The sequence below is a fragment of the Hetaerina americana genome, unplaced genomic scaffold (assembly GCF_022747635.1).
Source record: "Hetaerina americana unplaced genomic scaffold, ioHetAmer1.1.p SCAF_7, whole genome shotgun sequence".
Lineage (NCBI taxonomy): Eukaryota > Metazoa > Arthropoda > Insecta > Odonata > Calopterygidae > Hetaerina > Hetaerina americana.
The window spans coordinates 4,712,545-4,730,443 of record NW_027287316.1 but is presented as its reverse complement, the minus strand read 5'-3'; the positions used below and the strand labels follow the sequence as shown (position 1 = coordinate 4,730,443).

Genomic DNA, 17,899 nt, shown 5'->3' with positions numbered 1-17,899 from the left:
GGAGATACATTCCGAGAGTTACCTGCCCCAACAGGTTTTTAATTGTGATGAGACAAGTCTCTCCTGGAAAAAGATGCCGAGGCAAGCCTAGGTGCCATCAGAGGATAATGCATTACCTGGACACGAGTCGATGAAAGGCCATCCCGCATTACTATTCTGTTCCAATGGAAACAGTGGTTATCAAAGAGACCCTGCCGTTTTGTGCAGTGCTCTGGCACTTTTTCTTACCATTCGGATATTCTATGAGCCTTCAATGGAGAGTGGAGAGTCCAGAAGAGAGCAGGCTAAATGCGATTGGTTTTCTGCAAATCACATTCCAGTGAGGTTCCTTCCATCATAGACGAAAATATGAAGATGATTCACGATCCTAAACAATGTGCATTTATTTAATTTTCTTAGAAATTAACCTTAAAAATAATTCATTTATTCCAGTATGGAATGCGTTATTGGATTTTGCATTGCTTAATATGGGAAAAATTGTTTTGCTTAACGAGTGTTTTGTATTACAAGTAAGATTCTGGAACAAATTATGCTTGTTAAGTGAGTTTCCAACGTAGGTAGGTCTTATGACTCTCCGACAGATGTTCAATGTGTGGTGAACTTCCACAGATGCATGGATGTCTAGGGGGATTCCCATCCCTCTAGAGTGTCATTTGCTGTGTATGTGGTATTCGCCATTTCAATGAGCAGTGTACCATCTTGTAGTTTCTTGGCAGACTTGAGACAGAACAGCAGCAGACTGGACTGGATACAAATGAGGGGGCAGGTGCCGTCTTCAGTCTTGCCTGCCATCTGTTGTCTCGTCAACAGGGACTGTTTTCATGTGACATGACAATTATCTCCCCTGCCCTTATCAGAGCACGATCTTTCAAATGGAGTTGAGGTTTTTTCACCCATGATGCCTGTAAGTAAGAATTAGTTCCCTGAGCTCCCAACCAACCACAAAGCCACTCATCCGCGATGCCATACCGCAAACCAGTGTGGAGGCCAGGGATAGCCAAGGTATTTACGAGGGTCATCCGGAAAGTAGTACCCGTTCGTGCCGCATGAAGTGCTGACGACGCGAGTAGCCGCTGGACGAGGTCAGATAGCTTCAGTGGCTTGTCTGCCTTCTCTGAGCCAAGTTGCGTGACGCTAGCATTGCCTGTGTTGTTTCTGTGATTGTTTACAATGTTTAAAAAAATTGAGAACGCCGCCAGTTGTGAAGTGAGGGCAGTGATTAAATTCCTCAATGCAAGAAACGTTCGCCCATGTGATATTCATCGCCAATTAAAGGAGGTGTATGGAGACAATGTAATGGACGAGTCGTCTGTTCGGCGGTGGTGTCGCAACTTCAACATGGGGAGGGGGAACACACACGACGATGAGCGTTCGGGGAGACCGTCTGTCATTACAGACCAACTGGTGAGCTCAGTTGACGAATTCGTGAGGAACGATCGGCGCGTCACAATTGATGACATCTGTGAGCATTTTCCCAATGTTTCTCGAACAATTGTTCATGAAATTGTTAAACACCATCTGCATTATGCAAAAATTTGTGCAAGATGGGTCCCTCGCGTATCTCAATGAGCTGGCGGCGAAGGACTATGCAGCAGGAATACAGAAACTTGTCACACGTTATGACAAATGCCTTAATTTGCTTGGAGATTATGTTGAGAAGTAGTTTAAAGTATCCTCTTTCAAATAAAATTTTTTATGTTTGTTAATATTTACTTTTGTGTCTTTATTTCACGAACGGGTACTACTTTCCGGATGACCCTCGTAGTACTATCATTTGTGGGACCTGTATCTGGTTAGACCTCCAGTGATTTGACCCCCTCGACCTATTCACCCCTGACCATCCTCAAGGGGGTCACACCACTCCAATGCTTGCCACCAAAATGTGAAGACAAAACCAGAGCTGATTGAGCGAGAGTGGCCGGCTCCCAGGCACTTGTTTATGCAGAATCTAGGGCCAAAGTGGGGTATTGTTCTGTGACCCATGCAATGCATCCGACAACCAGCTGGAAGTGAGGGAACTCATCAACCTGGGTCCCCTCCTCCACCTTAATGGTCTCTAGGGCACAGTAACACCTGGATGGATGTGAACCGTGAATGGTATAGCCACTCAAGAGCAGAAGATCCACAGACTGGTCAGATGCTACCCTTGATGAGCCGCGGTTTGTCCACACCCCTTTAGTCCGTTCATGCAACAAATGGGGATGTTGCTGGAGTACTCTCTGTCCTTCAGGTCCACAGTCTTCAATATCCCCCTGCCACTCAATACCCCCTTTATCCACTTTTCCTGCCTCCATAGGATTTCTCCCAACAAACCCCTCTCTTCGCCCACCATACCAAGTACTTCCTCATTTGTTTTCTTCCCTGTCCATTTCACCTTCTCCATTCTTCTCCACACCCACATTTCAAAAGCCTCCAATCTACGTCTATCCTCCTGCTTCAATGACCACGTTTCCGCACCGTACATAGTTACGCTCCATATCAAAGTTTTTATGAGTCTTTTCTTAACACCCTTACTCAACCTTCCTGTCATCAACTGCTACCTCCTTGTGAAAGCATCTTTGCCTGGCGCAATTCTTTTCCTTAAGTCCCTACTACTTTGACCGTGTTGGTCCAAAACACTACCGAGATACGTAAACTGTTCTACCTGCTCTAGTTATTGCCCTCCTATTTTAATGTTAAGCTTAGCCTTTTTCTTCCTAGAAAATCGCATAACCTTTGTTTTATTAATATTGATTCTCATCCCATACCTTTCGCACTGAATTTCCAATTCACTCAGCAATTCTTGCAACCCCTTGGCTGACTGACAAACTAAAGCTTGGACATCCGCGAACCTAACTGATTTACAAAGTTTCCGCCCACTTTCATTCCTACCTCCAGTTCTTCCCATGCCTCTTTGATCATTTCCTCTGCATACAGGTTGAACAGCAACGGTGATAATGGGCAACCCTGCCTTAAAGCTCTTCCTAACACTGCCTATCCGAACTCCCCAATCCCCACCCGCACCTGAGCAGTCTGAAACGTACAGGTTGTGGATTAGCCCCCTATTCCTCCAATCTATTCCTATTTTCTGCAATATACTCATTAGTTTTCCCCAATTCACTCTATCAAATGCTTTTTCGAAATCTACGAAACAGGCAAATACCTCCTGGTTGTGTTCTATATTCCTCTCGATTAATAATCTCATTACTGCAATGGCATCACACGTACCTCTCCCCTTCCTAAACCCAAACTGGTCATCCCCTAAGTAATCATTTAATCATTTTCCCTACTCTCTATCCTTTTGTTTATGATCCTGAGAACAACTTTAGCTGCGTGGGATATCAAACTTATTGTCCTGTAGTCCTCACATGATATAGCCTTTAGCTTTTTCGGAATAGGAACTAAAACTGATCTAACAAAGTCTTACGGCCAGATTCCTTCCTACTACGAATCAGCCCATATAGCCTCTTCCTCCCACATTTTCCTAAGCCTTTTAAAAGTTCCGCAGGAATGTTATCCGCTCCCACGGCCTCATTTAGTTTCATCTCCCTGAATGCCCTTTCTATCTCATCGTCGAGTATGCCTGGACCTAAGCTATCTTCCTCTACGTCATGTTCCTTTTCTATGTCTACCTTTGTTGGTCTAAGTTCTTTACTATACCGTTCTTCTATATATTCTCTCCATCTCTCTTTGATCTTTCCTGCGTCAACTATTACCTTACCGGCCTTATCTCTAACTGTTAGGCTAGATCTTCCCTTCTTACTTCCCGATAACGATTTAACTTTGCTGTACAGCGCACCAATTTCACCCTTCCTCTGCAAACTTTCCATATCCTCGCACTGCACTTCCACCATGCTTCTTTTGCTTTATTTGTTGCCCGCCTTAATTTATTGTTAAATTCTTTGTACTTCATTTTGCCTAACTCTGTATTCACATGCTTCCATTCCTAGCCGTTTAAGTATATACAAATATAATTTTTGGACACTTGAAACACTTGAAATATGCTAAATATTTTATTCTGCATGATAATACTGAACTGAATAAAAAGATGTTTCAGGCGTGATATGATGGAATATCATGATTAATTAAAAATTGCCAATTTTTAATTAACTGAACAGAATATCAGATTATATTATGCATAGGAGTTTTCTATCCTTAAATCCACTCATTGTCTCCAGTATTGTTTGTAGTATGAATGAAACCATAAACAGTGTTCAACCCAAAGGTTGGTTTAATACGTACATATGTTCACATGCATACTGCCATATCAGTGGGTATTTTTCTTTTTGCATATCACATGTGTTAGTAAGTTCATATAAAGAAGTGTTTTTACAATTACAATGAGACAGAACGTAATGCACTATTGGTATATTAGCTGAAATACACTTATCATCCCAGTTCCTTGAAAGTCAGTAGCAGTCATTGGATCGAACACATTACCTTCATCTCCAAAGCTGTTTTGGTGACAATAAGTGAACTCTGCTGTGGACTCGCCCTATACTATATTCTTTCATACTTTGGGGTAAATGATATTTTTTTAACAATCATAAAACACCAAATTTTGCACAATTGCAGGAGAGGCTAATTCCAAGAGTGGGTCCATGCATTCATCAATGGTTAACTTCTCTCACTGGGTGCAGCAGAGGGAGTTGGGAGCCTAAAGTGAGTAGGCGTGGTATTGTTGACAGTAGGGCTGGGTGGGCTAGCAGTATTTCAGCAGTGGGCCGCAGGTCAGGCTGCTTCATCAAGAGACACTGAAGCAGGTTGCAAGTCAGTTCAGAGGGCTGCATAGGTCCTTTGATTTCAACAGTCCCATGGGTTATCTTCATGATGACCGCTGAAAGAGACTTGAAAAACCACACATGGCACAGTTCTTTAGCAACTAAAGCAGCATTCCATGCTTGAGTTGCTAAAACATTGTATTAATTACATAAAAAGTATTTTATTAATCTGCATCTACATCAATACCCTGCAAGCCACCAAAAAGGTGTGTGGAAGGGGGTGCAGCACCAGGAGGAAAGGGTAAGGGATGAGGGGGTTAGGGTTTTTCAAATGGATGGGGAAAGGTGAGGGGAACCTGCAAAAAAAATATATATAAATATAATCATATAACCATGCGTAGTCTCTACCTTGTAGTTTAATACTTATTATGTCGAGCCGGCTCCTGGGGGATTTCGATTACAAGCATTCTGGTCTCTTATTGTTCTCGGAAAAAATGACCATTTAAATCTGCCAGTCTTGCAGTCAATCTCTCTAATCTTATATTCGTGATCCCTCCGCCCGTAATACGTTGGGGTTCGTATTATGTTCTTGATGTCATCGGAAAAGGACCCATCTTTAAATGTTTTAAATAAGTTTCATCTATATTGTAAACGCCGCTGTGTAAGGGAATCCCGGCCTAAATTTTCTAGCATAGTAGTTACGCTACTGCGTTGGTCATAACAATTTTTGACAAATCTAGCCCCCCTCCGCTGAACTCGATCCAATCCCGAAATTAAATTTATCTCTTGAGGATCCCATATACTGGCAGCATACTCTAGGTGGGGCCTGACTAGGGCAAGAAAACATCGTCCCTTCACTTTTTCATCACATTTACCCTGCACTCTTTTTACAAATGCCAATATTTTATTAGCACGACCGCATATTTCCCGTATGTGCCTGGACAGATCATGAGTAATTGTTGCACCCAAGTATTTAAAGGAATCTACCCTCGCGATTTCTGTTTGTTTCACTTTGTAACTAAATGGGGCGGTGTTACTCTTTTCCCAAAAATGTATTTCTATGCATTTTTTCAAATTTAATTCAAATTGCCATGTATCGCACCAAGTCTGGGTTGCATCTAGGTCGTTAGCTAACGCGGCTCTGTCTTCGGGACTTCGAATGTACCCATAAATCACCGCATCATCAGCAACAAGACGGAGCCTGCTATTAACCACGGTACTGAGGTCATTTATGTAAATAAGAAACAAGAGGGGGCCTATGACACTTCCCTGCGGTACACCCGATGTGACCTTGACAGTATCGGATGATACACCGTCCAGTACGACTGTTTGAACACGATTTTTTAAAAATTCTCTAATCCAGCATATAACACTCCCGTGTATCCAACTTCGGCATATAACACTCCAGAACACTCCAACTTCGCAAGTAACTTGCAATGAGGGACTTTATCAAAAGCTTTTTTAAAATCTAGGAATATCGCATCAACTGGAATATTACTTTCACCAGAATGCATTATATCATGAACAAAGAGTGCGAGTTGAGTTTCGCAGGATCTACCTTTACGGAACCCGTGTTGGTTGTTAATCAATAAACCTTGGCTATCGAGGTACCTCATTATTGAACTAACAATGATGTGCTCAAGAATCTTACAGGAGATGGAGATGAGCGATATTGGCCTATAATTACTGGGGTCCTCCCGGTCACCATTTTTAAATATGGGTGTCACAGAAGCTATCTTCCAGCTGCTTGGCACGCTTTCTTCTGCTAATGATTTCTTAAATATTATGTTAAGATAAGGAGCAATTTCAGACGACAGTTCTTTATACACGCGAGCCGGTATCTCATCAGGTCCCGGAGATTTGTTGGGGTCGATGTTTTTAAGGAGTAACTCTATTCCGCGGGTGGAAAAGTCGATTGCATGCATTGGCTGTAGAAATGTTTTCGGAAGGTTCTCTGGTATATTCTGGGAGCATTTGTTGAAAACACTGTGGAAGAATGAGTTTAATATGTTGGCTTTGTCTAAACTACTTGTTACTTTATCCCTTTTTCATTGTTCAATGAGTTTACGGTGGACTTTTTTCCCTGCACATCCCTGACGTAGGACCAAAACATCTTTTGGTTATCGTTTAAATATTCACCTAATTTTTTCCTTTTGAATTCTGCTAGTGCCTTCCAGAAGGCCTTCTTGGACCTAGACGCTTTGTAATTCTGTATGGTTTCATTGATTTTATCAGGGGAGGAATCTTTAACCGCGTTTTTCATTCTGGCATGGCACGCCCTTTGCCGTCTTAGTGATTTCCGAACTTCAGAGTTGTACCAACGGGGTTCCTTATTCTCTCTTATATATTTACTAGGTATGAATCTCTGTACTGCTGAACGTGTTATCGCAAGAAAATTATTCCAGGTGTCCTCGACACTCCTAGTTTTGCTTAATTCGTCAAATCTAAGAAAGGAACAGTTTAACTCACGTTTTAGGCCATCATGGTCAGCTTTATTGAATAAATAAATTTTTCTCTTAGGTTTGTTAACTTTTTCTACGCTTAGGGAAAATTTAGCGTTTACAGCCCTGTGATCACTGATTCCATGAATGGGTCTTAAATGTAGGAGTTATTGCTACCTAAATAAGCTGCCTCATAAGAGTAAGCTGTCTTCTAATTTAAAAATGGCTGGAAATGGAGCCTTGTTGGTATAAGATGGTTTAAGGATCTGGTTTGAAAAAATATATCATTCGATCAATTAATTAATAACCTTTGCAATGCGTGATAGTTAAACATGGAGAATGAAAATTTATACAAGGTGCTTTACCTACACTATTCATTTTGTTCCTTTTATTGGGCACAGTTTGCTTGTGTAAAATCTTTTAGGTAAATAAAAATAATAATTGTAATAATATGCTGAAGTGAAAACAAATTAACAATAATTTCCCTGGCAGACATAAGCCGGACTTCACATATCATATTGTGACCAAAATTTCACCTTGTGCTCTTTCAATCAATACTGAATACTTTCCCCAGTATTCTCAAAATAGGATCTTGCCCGTAATTCTTTCATTCAATGTCACTTCCCTTCCCATTGTACCGAGGCTAATTTATTGGATTTGAAACGGCAATAGTTTGAAAACATCAGTAGAACAAGTCACACCGTTGAACACACAATGAGTAATTTCTCTTGATTCAATATTTTGCCAATTATGCCATCTATGCCAGCCACTTTTCCATTCTTTGAAATTCTGATACTGTTGAAATACTGATATCAACCTTCCTACATTCAGTTGCATGTTTAATGATCTGAGTATGTCACTTGTATGAGCAAGAAAGAATAGGATATACAAGGTCAATAATCTTTGCAGTAGCCAAGCCACATTCCCTTGTTAAGGCACTATGCCAATGGGTTTTGGTGTATTTTCACGGGCATGCCCATTGCAAAACCTTAACCTAGCAATACCCGACCTGCATTCACTATTCTAAAGAGGGTAGTATCTTTCCTGGAGGGACTGCCTTGATAGCCAGCATACCATTGTCCACAAACCGTCAATTAAAGGCATTTGTAATGCACTGACACACCAGGGTGCCACTCATTGTTCATTACAACTATAAGCATTAATATTGCTGCCAAAAGAATGTATGTTGTTGTCGTGCATAACTGTGAACCAATCATTCTTCCACAGTAATTGAGCATAAGATACATTTTTATGGATTATATTTGGTACATGTTCATTATTATGTAAAATTGCACTGATACTGTACCAGTCTCAGCTATTGGACCAGCAGGCCTGTGAACATCTACTGATGATTCTGATTCAGAATTTTCTTCAGGTGATCTGTTGCCATCTACGGTGGCTCTTCTGGCTATCCATTGCTCAAAGAGTGTTCTCTTTTCGCAGTGAAAGTTAAAGATTGAAAGAGGGGCTTCAAGTTGCCATATTATTTAAGTAATGTCTAGGGTAAAGATCTATTTAAGTCTCTTGGCAAAAGAATGAAGAAAACTTGTTGACAACTCCCAGGGAGGTTACTCCATTCTTTCCCATTACATCAACTTTGTCAAAGTCTAACTACCCCTTGGCAGATTGAAATCTCCAAAAGTAGACTTGGATGCGCTTAGTTATTTTGGGTGTGCCACTTCATCCTCATGATCACTGTAGCAGAGTGGAGCTAATTCATTCCTTTCCCTCTGACTCTCCCCTTGAGGCATTAAATGGCCACAAAGTTTCTGAACTATTGGAAGGAGCATTCTCCTTTCCCAGCAACAAGCACCAGCAAGGCCCTCTTTATGCACAGAAATGCCAAATTTTTATGGTCATTCCCTCTTTGATTACTGCACAACTGGAAGATGGAACAAATCCACCTGAGATCCAAGACTTTGACAGCACGCATCAAATTAAGTTATGATCTGCTTATTTTGTGCATGTCACTTAAGTCGACTGAATTCAAGTAATGCAGGAGGTTGTGAGGGATAATTATGTGGAATTGTGTAGGGGACATGACATATAGTATCCAACTTGGCTCTTACAATTTTTTCAGCTAAGCATTCATTCTTTGAGATTTGCGGTAAGTTTTAGCATAAGCATGTTTTAAAGTGTTGGAGTGTGAATTTATGCTCATTTTTGGGATAAACTGCTCTTCCAAGAAAATTGTGGTTCAAAATCATCACTCGCAAGTATAATGTCGCACACAAATGAAGTTTTCCAGATCCCCAATTGCTGTAAAACGAGGGAAAGTCTTGATTGGTTTCACTATTTTCATGAATTTATTTCTCTCATCATCAATAAAGAAACTTGTGAACAGAGTAATTCAATTTAATATTCCATGAATAAGAAATGTATTTTCATCACTATCCTATAACATTATGGACAGGGCAGATTTATAATTCGCAGTGTATTCAAAGAAAAAAAATGATTAAAAAGAGTAAATTATTGTTGATGTGTACATCTTTTGCTTTCTGATCCAGAAATTTGAGCATTGTGTGCCTAGTATGCATGCATTACTGTTAATAGAGATTACTTTTCCACACCCAAGCATAATTAACTCTAGTTTAAGTATTCCGCTTTTGAATATAGTCAAACCTATCCTTTTTGTTTTGGTAGGCATGATGGTTACATTATTGCATGTCATTGAAAAGATTTTAGATCATCATCATTGCAACACAATTTATTACTTTGGGGAAATTATTATGTAAGCATCAGAAGCACTCAAAATTCAAACCAAAAAGTGGCTGGCAATAGTTGTGAATACTTCATCAGTGCATGAAGGAAGAAACTTCAAAATTTGTTGTCAGCACTAATGATCGAGGTCATTTTCTTTGACATAGCTGAGGAGGAATGGATAATTTTCTATGTTTTAGTTTTTAACATTCATGTCATGCTGAGATTTTTTGAACTGGTTTCAGATATAACTGCCTATTATTCACTCCCCCAAGTGCTTGTGCCACATGTTCAAAAAGTTTTGAGGCAAATACATTTGGGCGATTTCATCAGGCCCCAAATGGTTGATCACCTTCATCATGTGAACAGGAGACACTTAATTGCATTGCCATTCCACAGTGTAAACTTAATTTATGACCAATTTTGATGGGGAATAATCAAAATGAAGGTAAAAATGACCTTATGCCACCCATTGCTGGGCCTAATGGGGAATCAGAGATTAGCCTACAGGTAAACTAGTTGCCAATAAAGTTTATACTGTGACAGCAATTATTTTTTATTGAAATTGTTTGTAAGCAGAGCAGGAAATGTAAACTTGCAATCATTAAAGAGTATGAATGACTGATAGTAGCACTTTTCCACTGGATATATCCAGTGGAAAAGTGCTACTATCAGTTATTCATTATGTTCGAATTCCACCACATTATGCCTGAATTGCTATTCAATTTGCCATTAAAGAATAGTCTGGCCTATGATTTGGTGGGGCTTTTTTTTCATAAAACAGGGTGATGTTAGCAAATCACTCACTTACTGGTCCATCGAATGCCATTTTCAATGACAAGAGCTCATAGAGGATGCAGCCAATAGCCCAGATATCATTCTTCTTGTTGTAAGGTTTTCCTTCACACAACTCTGGTGAAAGGTAGTTCACTGTCCCCACGATGGATTCTGCTTTGCTGTGACTGCTCAAAACTTTTGATATTCCAAAGTCTCCAATTTTTACAACTGTTTTGTCTTCAGAGAGGAAGATATTCGTTGGCTTTAAGTCTCGGTGCAAAATGTTTTGCGAATGGATGTACTGGATCCCCAAAACAATCTGGCCAAATAAGCCAAGGGATTCCTGAAAATTGAAGAAAATAAACTTTTAATTACTGTTAATTGAGACTCAAGTACAAGATAAAGGGGGAGAAAGAGGTTGCCTAAATGGTGTTCTGTTATCAGATCCACACATGTAGAAAGAACTCACATCTTCATCCATAAAATAGATTATTGTTCAATTTGGAGTCATTACCATTGAATTTGAGGGTAAAACAATGGATACAAATTTTCAAACAGGCAGAATTCAAAAAGTTAAAATAGGGGATGCAAAAGATGCAAACGTTATAGCAAGAGTTCCACAAGGCAGTATTCTGGGGCCATTACTCTTCCTAATTTACGTAAACGATCTACTGAACAATTTACATTCCCCAATAAGACTCTTTGCTGATGATTGCATTATATAATGATGGGTAGAGCATGTAAATGACCTCCTAATACAACAAAATGATATCGATCACCTTGGTGACTGGTTTACAAATAATAATATGGGCATTAATGCCAATAAGAGCAAGCATATACATTTTTCAAATAAAAAGAATACATGAAAGGATATTTACACCCTCTTTGGAGAAAGAATCCCATATACCAGTCAATGCAAATATTTATGCATTTACTCAACTAGGGACCTTGGGTGGGCAGTCCAAGTAGATAATTTGTCACGGAAGGCATTTAAAGTACTGCATTGGGTAGTGAAAAATTTAAAAGGAAGTAGCATAGCCACAAAAGAAAAAGCATATAAGGTACTGGTTAGCCCCATCCTAGAATACTTGTCCATAGTATGGGATCCATATGAGGTGGGACAGAGCAAAAAGATAGAAAATGTTCAAAGAAAGGCGGCAAGATATATACTCGGAAAGTACAAAAGAACAGATAGTGTCTCGGAAATGTTGGATGTACTGAAATGGGAGAGTTTGAAAAATAGAAGAAAAGGGGGTAGGTTAGGCGCAGCGTATAGAATTGTTAAAAATGACAAAGCTTGGGAAGATTAATGGAAAGAGATAGAAAAACCAAAGTTAAGGGAAAAAACGACCACAGTTTAAAAATAAAAATATGAACCCAAAAAACAAATAAGGAAAATACTCATTTTATACAGAACTATTGTTGAATGGAACCAGCTGCCAGGAGGTTTGTTTGAGCCCTTTCAATCCAATTTTAAGAGTTTCAAGAATATGTATTAAGCAGCCATTAGGGTGATAAACTCCATTGATCAGTGATTATTATACGATTGTACTTATTAAAATATTGTTTGTACGTGATATGGATGGTGTGAGAAGTTGGATTGCAAAAGTGAATGGTGTGTTGATGGTGCGTGATTTTGAATGGTGTATGAAATCGAAGAGTGTGTGATTATGGAGGGAGTGTGGCGATGGACGGAGTGTTGTAGGTATGGTGTGAACCTAGCCCATGATGATGGTAAAGGTGCAGTTGGTAATCTGAAAATGTCATTGTATATAACAGTATTTTGTCTTGTAGATGTTCTTCTTGTGTATGTATGCATATATGTGCATTGTAAGAGTGACCATTGACCGGACTTGACCGTTACCACCAGGACAATTGCATAATTGCAACGAGATTTATATAATACTACTAATAAGACATCCCATGAAATCAAGCCTCAATGATGAAACTAGATGGGATGTATCAACTTTAATTTTTTCATATTTTTCTGAAAAATGGCAAATTGAAAGGTTAGAAACTTTACCATGATTGCTTGTCAATATTATTTAAATGAAAAAGTTGCGGAGATGCTCAGCTTCTAATTTTTCTGCTGCGTTTCATTTGATAAAGCTGATTGGCTATCAGGCATCCCTCTGCGCTGCTTTACCACTCTTGGATGATAGTTTCTCCTGTCATAATGCTGACCTGTTTTGTGGGTCAAGCCACTTCTGTTCAGAAGGCACCCATTGGGGTGGAAGACATGGCCATCGAAAAGAGACCACAGTTGGAGGGGATCACTAAAATCAAACCAATCCATTTGTTAAGCAAAGTTGTTATTTTATTTTAGTTAAACATCCCCTTTAATTCCCCTCAGACACTTTGAACCCTGCAGAAAAGGATTTTATTTCCTAATGAATCCAGATTCTAAGAAAAATCAAGCATCAGATTATTACCAGATATCCTTGAATGGGAGCCAATGAAAGCACAAAGTTTATGTAATCTATGAGATAAATAAAATAGCATTTTAGTTTTACTCCAACCTATGCTGGAAAATTGTAGCCTTCAAAAAGTTGTATTAATCCTTATTTTACTGCACAGTTTATGACCACAGAAGTAGGAAATATCACATTCACACATGCACTTCCCAAAAGTAAAGTGATACCCAACAGTGGCATAAGCATGTTTGACATCTGACCCCCACACTGCAGAGTTGACCCATATTCCAAGAAACTGCAGGAGATCCTGAGATGGTAACTTTTAACGGAGTCCTCTTAAATTATTGCATTGTTGACTCATAGAACTGCTGACTTTTGACATTCATTTCAGGGAGACATTGTATGACTTGGCCCCATCAAAATACAGAGAATGACTAAAATACCTTAGCACTTCTAGGGAGTAGGCTGTCCATTGGATTGGATGTTAACCTGCAGACCCCTTGGCACCTTTTGATAAGAGTATGCTAATACTGGTGCCAGGTTTCTCTCTCCACCCTGCCCCCTTTCCCATCCGTCCCTAATGATGGAAATGTCCTCGGCTGTCGTTTGCCTCCCCTAATAACAACTTCTGCTACTGAATAAATTGACCTTTTTGAAATCTTACCTATAAATGATACCCTGCAAGCCATTGCAAAGTGTATGGTAGATGGTGTGCCTACAATATGCGCATTGTGTAAACAGTTGCAGTCACCATATTACAAAAAAAATGATGTTGGGAAATGACAAGCTTATATGTTAAATTTCCGGAGAAAAACTTCACCTGTAAATGTGGACCATCTTAAATATAGCGTAATAAATATTAGGCTCTTAGACACGGTTGTTTAATGTACAAAATAGTTAACTGTACCTTTTCAGAAAGATGAAGAAAATTGAAATATATTCTAAAAACATGAAAAATCAGTTTTAGGCTAAAATTAATTCTCTTCAGTTCACGTAAATGCTCATTATTTTAACGTTTTGTGGGTAGTCTAACCAATTCCCCCCTCAAACCCTATCACCTTGACTATCATGAACTACCTAATGGTTACTCACCTAACATCCCTTGTCATAACTTGGAGGAAAAGGTATAATAGAGGTAATCAAGGAGTGACAGCTGACTGCAAATATTTAATTCCAAACCTTTTCTGGCAGTCGGTTGCCATTTCTCATCTGGAGGTAGGAGTGCAAAGTCCCACCAATGGCATACTCCATCACTATGGTGATTGCTCTCTCTTCAAAGAAGCTGTCATGGTACTTGATGATATGTGGGTGGGCCAATGTGGACAACACCCTCACTTCATTGGATGCTGCCTTCTTGTCATCAGTTGTGAATGTGCCAATGGAAATCCGCTTTTGCACCACCAGCTGGCCATCCGACGTCCTTCGGTAGAGACCCACATGCCTGGAACAAGGTAAGGAATCTTAATGTACTGTTTGAAACTGCTTCATTGCCACTTGCCCCGTTATTAAATATTAATGTCGTGATGGGCTGATTGACACAGGCAATGCATGTGAATGAGATTCATTGTTAGACTAGAAGAAATAATATTGGTGTGGAATGGTCAAATTTTCAGATTCCATAAGTAATAACTAGTTAACCCTGAGCTCAAAATTGAACAAGGTGAGAGTTTTCCCACTTTTGAAGGAATATACAACAGATGTTCGAACATAAATCAATTTCTATTACAGGTCAATGTCATGTATTAAATGAAGCAATGTAGAATCAATTTCAATTTAGTCGAAGTGCATAAAATAGTTCGCGGCTTCAATATTCAGTGATTCACAACACCCAAGGTAAACAATATTTTTTGCAGGTACCTGAGTGTCTTTTTCCAAGAGGTCATGTTCATTTTTATCGCAAATCTATAGTTTGGGGCCTGACATGAATGTGCCCGGCTTATAGTAAAAAAAGGACACACAATTCAAAACAATTGAAGGGCTAATCATTCTAAAATAATTGCCAAACCAATTGAGTGTCACTGCAAAACGCTCTTTCCAATCAACAGATCCAAAAGGCCCCACAGTCTCTACGTCATTGCCAAATCACCCACGCGCCATATCATGGGGAAACGTACAATATTAAATACCATACTGTAACTACCAGGAAAAAACCACAATTTATGAGTTCAAATTTTTAATTAAAACTTAAGTCTAAGCGATGTTGAATAGTTGTAGTCGAGTATAATCTAAGATATTGAAGGGGGTCACCCGAAGGAAGATCTCTTTCTCTCCACGGCCTCCACGGGTCACCGTGGTGGCCCGGAAGGCCTGGGGAGGGAGTTAAGGGGCGTGTTAGTGAAAGACGCGGTCTGTACTTGCCGTATGAATTGTTGGGAGTCACTCACCCCTGGCTGCCCCTCGCGATGAACCTGACCTCCTCGTACGCCATGGCGACTGGTTGTGGCCGCGCCTTCGCCGTGTGCGGTCGACGAGTCACGTCAACGGAACACTCCAACCCACTGAAGACTCGTCGAATTCCAGAGCATTTCCAAAGTGCGTAGTAAAATGGCACGCGCTGCTGCCATATTTCTTTGGAGATCACCAATGGGCGCACTTGAGGTACTTGTATATACCAGGAGTGAAAATTAACAACAGCGCATACCCGATAATCCGAAAATGTTTCCCCCCTGGCATAGTGACTTCCAGACCTTGAGCGGAGTGGATTTTCTGAAGGGCCAAGGTTCAGAAGCTAGAAATTTTCCCAAAAAAAGAATGAATACCAAAAAGTCGGCGATAATTTGGTGTATAATTGAAGTCATCAGCTAGAAATTTTATTATTTCTAAATTCTGTTCTCGAAATGCAAACGTTAATGAAAGGCTTGCGAGCTATTAACCTATAAAGTCATAATTATTTTGTTGCATTTTTAATTTGACATTTTTCTCGTATGTAGGTGTATACGAGAGTGTGTGTATATATATATATATATATATATATATATATATATATATATATATATATATATATATATATACACACACACACTCTCGTATATATATATATATATATATATATATATATATATATATATATATATATATATATATATATATATATATATATATATACACACACACACACACATATATATATTCTAGTATTCAATATTCCTTTGCCACTGGATATCACTAAGTGCCCTCTTTTCCCTTCTTTAAACTTTCTCCAACAATCCTCTCTCCTCGTCTAGCATTTCTGAGGTCGTTTTACTTCCGCCCATTGAACTTTTCCGTCCATGTCTCATAAACCCACAATGTGTGCTTACTCACTCGCCACTCCTGATTATATTCTGATGCTGTTAATTATCTAATGCCACGGAGCTTTGCAATGCAAGAAATGTCGACAAGAAGAGTCATCACTGTTGGCGCGCCTTTCTTTCGTAATTATTAAAGTTTTATGGTGAATTTCGAATAAACACAGCCTCGGTTTCGTTGCGCCACTGATGGCCATACTCACGAGAAAAACGAGAATAGCACTCGTAGGGGTTGGAAATCGCCGATCGCTCCCAAAGGGGTCAGTCACCCTGAAGGGAACAGGAGGCAAGCAGGCCATTTCAATCTCACTGTTGTGCTACCGGGATGTACGGAATATGAACGCTTCACAGAATAACTTTAAGATAGCTATTTCACCCATTAAATAGTGCAATTTCAATCTTTGCCGATAAATGACTTTTGTAAAAGTAAAATGTTTATTACTTCTTTATTAAGTTCATTTATTTATGTCAACACAACGTTTATGGGTCAAGAGTTTTTTTACTTGCAGAAATAGTCCATTTCAGGTGTTCCCCCAGGGAAGTGTTATTGGACCTCTTTCATTCCTTATTTACGTTACCGACATCAACTCCCTGGTTAACAGCAAGATGCGTTTTTTTTTGCCAGCGACGCAGTCATTTACGAAGATATTCGTAGTCATGAAGGTTAAATAACTGAGGCGGACGACCTTAATGCGATATGCAGACGGCTTTAATGAAATACAACGCTGGTGTGGCTCTTGGCAATAAGAATTAAACCTTAAAAAGTGCGTAGTGATTTAAATTTGTAATTCATAAACATTTCTTATCAATATCTATTCAATTTATTCCGAGGAAAAAGTTTTATTTTCAAATTATTTGAAAGACGGTAGTCCAAATGTCATGACATGGTATTTCAGATGCCATGACAGTATTTCAGACTTGTATATAAACATTTATAAATTAATCGTTACTAGTTTAAATAAACCGCAAAAATCAACCAAAATAGTTGCATTGCTCACCATTACTAATACTTATTACACAATACGCCCGGAAAAGCATTTTTCTCGCAGATTTCCTGAAAAAAAGACGATTTACCTCTAGTTGAAACAATTCTGCTGACGTTACTGGCAATTTATTTTCCCTTAATGTTATGGAAAATTAAATATTATATTTTGTTGATAGGCGGAAATAATTTGGAGTTAACACTGGCCAACATCTATAAATTAGATCTTCAAGACATTTGGACCTCCTCTTATTGAAAGCTAATTTGTCTTAAACTTAGTATTAATTGATTATAGTATTTTGTATTTTGAAGGACTAATTTGGAACGAATTTAGAGCAAAATCGAAGAATTAGATATACACTTGGATTTGACTTTCATTTTTCAAATATTATTCTTTCTTAAACTTATTGAGAACGGATGTAATATTTAGCATTCTGGCATAAGTATTTCGCGTAAAATTTCAGAATTAGTTCCGGAAGAGGGGCGCTAGAGGGTAATTTGGTATTAGGGGTAACTTTGTTCACAACCCAAAAAAAAATACTTTGGACATTTTTGCAAGCTTTTCTCGATGTCATTCCTCTGTGCGTTCTTCAGAATC

At 39.1% G+C, this 17,899-nt stretch overlaps 1 protein-coding gene across 1 annotated transcript; it reads right to left on the bottom strand.

Annotated features, from left to right (window-relative positions):
• Positions 1 to 1,937: 1,937 nt before the first annotated feature.
• LOC139696508 (serine/threonine-protein kinase Nek8-like) lies at positions 1,938 to 15,460 on the bottom strand. Its single transcript, XM_071595297.1, has 5 exons — positions 15,417 to 15,460; positions 14,212 to 14,473; positions 10,653 to 10,961; positions 4,611 to 4,826; positions 1,938 to 2,252 (listed from the first exon to the last, which is right to left on the bottom strand). Exons 1-5 carry the CDS (start codon positions 15,458 to 15,460, stop codon positions 1,938 to 1,940), a joined length of 1,146 nt encoding a protein of 381 aa, XP_071451398.1.
• Positions 15,461 to 17,899: the final 2,439 nt, after the last annotated feature.

What these genes read in the sequence shown, in the direction of transcription:
- LOC139696508 (XM_071595297.1), bottom strand. Translation starts at nt 15,460, where the DNA reads ATGGCGTACGAGGAGGTCAGGTTCATCGCGAGGGGCAGCCAGGG. An exon ending in GCAACCGACTGCCAGAAAAG is followed by an intron (nt 10,962 to 14,211) that starts GTTTGGAATTAA and finishes TTCAATTTTCAG; the next exon opens with GAATCCCTTGGCTTATTTGG. An exon ending in AAATGGCATTCGATGGACCA is followed by an intron (nt 4,827 to 10,652) that starts GTAAGTGAGTGA and finishes TGGTTTTTCAAG; the next exon opens with TCTCTTTCAGCGGTCATCAT.